Source organism: Olea europaea, unplaced genomic scaffold (genome assembly GCF_002742605.1).
Source record: "Olea europaea var. sylvestris unplaced genomic scaffold, O_europaea_v1 scaffold3478, whole genome shotgun sequence".
Lineage (NCBI taxonomy): Eukaryota > Viridiplantae > Streptophyta > Magnoliopsida > Lamiales > Oleaceae > Olea > Olea europaea.
This window is the reverse complement of record NW_019253876.1, coordinates 38,265-41,213: the sequence shown is the minus strand read 5'-3', so window position 1 is coordinate 41,213 and position 2,949 is coordinate 38,265. Positions and strand designations below refer to the sequence as shown.

At 34.2% G+C, this 2,949-nt stretch overlaps 1 protein-coding gene across 1 annotated transcript; it reads right to left on the bottom strand.

Moving 5' to 3' along the window:
- Nucleotides 1-734: 734 nt before the first annotated feature.
- LOC111386237 (homeobox protein BEL1 homolog) lies at nt 735-2,881 on the bottom strand (the record flags this gene model as incomplete). Its single annotated transcript, XM_023010692.1, has 3 exons — nt 735-1,593; nt 1,771-1,831; nt 2,349-2,881. Coding segments are annotated over 3 exons (1,143 nt in total), but the record flags the coding sequence as incomplete, so codon positions are not given.
- Nucleotides 2,882-2,949: the final 68 nt, after the last annotated feature.

The following is a 2,949-nucleotide window of genomic DNA, read 5'->3' as shown; positions in this document are numbered from 1 at the left end:
AAAAAAAAAAAAAAAACTTGTATTGATTTTTTCTTAAAACCATTTGCAATTTAAGATCCTAGTTGAACAAAAAATTTAGAAACATATTTCTTGCCTTTCATAATGAATGTTTTGTCATCCAATTAAGTATATATTTACTTTTCAGAAACTTTGATTCTTTTTTATTAGATTTAGCCAAACACTATTATAATAAAAACTCAAACTTTTCACAAGAAATTACAGATAGCTCTTATAATAATTAATTTAAGAAGGGGGGAAAAACTAAACTGTTCATAATGAAACCGTGGAGTTTGAACCACCTTACAAATATCAAAAATGAATTCAATTTTTGTTATCACCTATTTATGAAAATCGTATACATATCAAACTATTTTTGAAATAATAAATATTATATGTATGTGAAGGGCATGTTGAAAATTAAATTTAAGTAAAATAAATGTGTTCTAATTTAACAATTTAAGCTTTTAAAAGAGATATATAATCCACTGGAGACATGTATTGATACCAAGATCCCGTTTGATTGGATTTCTATTTTTTGTAGACGAACTTCCCCATAAAGTTATCTTAGGTCAATTTCCTATAAAAGCTCTCTCAGTGAAACTAATCATTTTCAGAAAATTATTCAAACGGATTCAAATATAGTTTTTTAAATTCAGAAACAGTTTTTGACTTTTTAAAAGTCTTATCAAACAAACTCTAAGTCTTGAACATATTTGGTAGTGAAATGATAGAGAAAATGGTGAAAAAAAAATGACATTTAGCCAATGACATAGATATCATCCCCTTGTAATAAAAACATTGCTCTAATTAACTAAGAAACAAAAAACAATCCAAATACTGACTACCAGCCATTGAAGCATTACTTTGATTCTAAACCTAACCCAAATTGTAGATAAATTTTCCCTAATCCAGAATTTTCTAATAACCCACACAAAATCTTCTTTTTCCTTTTACCATAGAGTAGTTTCAGTAGTTTCTTGTTTTTGGTCGAATTAGATAGACATTCCTTCAATACAACAAAATGGAGGTCATCCAAATCCAAGACTATCCAGCCAAATCATGCAGCAACTGTGCACCCATCAAATTCCTGTATGGCAAATTCTGGCTTTCACTGTCCAAGAGTGAGTATTGAACTGTTTGGCAATCTTCAATGTGGTCTCTAGGGTAGAAAAGTGAGTTCTGTGAGGCTGAGGGAAATGCTAAGCTCACCCCAACACTTGCATGGTGCAATCCCAATGTCAAAGATACGCCCCCACCACCACCGCCACCGCTGCTGCTGCCGACGTAATTGGGAGCCGCACCGGCCCCACCTGTGGAATGATGATNATTTTGAAGGGTTTTACTCTTTTTTCCATCATTTTTCTCCGGATTGTTCACGATTGAAGAGAGACATTCGGAATCGATTCTTATCAGTTGATCATGGTTCGGTTTTTCGTCTATATTTCTTGAGGAATTTAGCTGATCATTGTTCTCATCAAGATTGGTGGTAGAATCATCATTCAAGCACTCTTTTTCCTTTAGTTCTTCTAAATACATTTGTTCCACCATTGGTTTCCATAGCCTCACCCTAGCATTGATGAACCAATTAGACACCTACACAACAAACAAACGAACAAACTCATTTATCTTACATGACAAGAAAACAATACCATGATTAAAATATCCTTAATATTTTAATACCATAGATGTTTTTTAAGAAGATATGCTCTTGATTACATAAATTAATTCATGGGTTTTGATTTAAATAATGTTTAGAAGAAAGGGACTTGCCTGGCTTCTTGAGAGACCTGTTTGGCGGGCTAAAATGTGTTTATCTACATCACTTGGATACCTGCAGGTTTCATTAAAACCCAATATGTACTGTTTACTTCTTGTGATCAGAATTAAAAAAATAAAAATTAATAAAATTAAAACTTTAAACATTTTGAATGGATGACAGAGAGTACAGAGAATGAGATGGGGCCTATGGAAATTTTAGCAGAATCAAATCCATACAAATATAACAAAACATGCCAAGAAATTGCAAGGAAAAAAATAAAGATAAAATATACACAGTTGTAGGCAATGAACTTTGGAATCTTAATAATGGTGGTGGGGAGAAACTAACAAATATTGGCTTGTTTTGAAAACTAATGATTGAGACAAACATGCAAGAACCTTAGTAAATAGAACAGCAAGTGGGATGTTTCTTTTTTGTTTGAAGAAAAAATTGATTCTTCTCAAGAAATCTAGTTTGTACTAAGCTCACATGTGTTCAATGTTAACACTTCGTGTGCGTTTGGTATACAGTATTAGATAGGAGCTCCGAGGAGCTACCCGAGAAATGAAGTTAGAGTTAAGGAATTTACGGGTGGAGGAAGTGCTCGAAAAGCCAAGCGCGAAGAACAGTAACCGATCTTTCAGGCAACCCTCGTTGAGGTCTCCACGGATGGCTTTCCATCATGTTCATTTGCTGGAATGCCTTTTGCTGCCTTAAAGTTTGATCAAGAAGTCTAAGTCTTGGTGTCTCTCCTCTCGTCGTGCCGGGAGCAGCAGTGTCTTTTGCCCCCATTGCTTTCATGGTGGCCTTAATCTGCCCTACAATTCCATCTCTTAAACACCTAAAGTGCCTTGACATGGCCTTTGAAGCTAGGGCAGAATACACTGTTGCAGCCCCATTTCCAGCCACTGCTTCAAATGATGATACCACAGCCTTCATCTGGTCACAGTAGTTCTTGTACCTTCTATCCACCTTTACATAAAAATTTATATAACAGTGAAAAAAGAGTGATACAAGATTGTAAATTATAGCAAACAATATGTACAAAATCGAGTAGTAATTGTACAATTTTTTGTAAGTAAAGAATAAAAGGTTCCGAGTTAAATGGAACTGCTGGAAGCATTAAGAGCCTGAGAAACTAGGTGAATCAACCACCCTGGAGAGTTAAGATTGTGAAAAAAAAAAAAAAA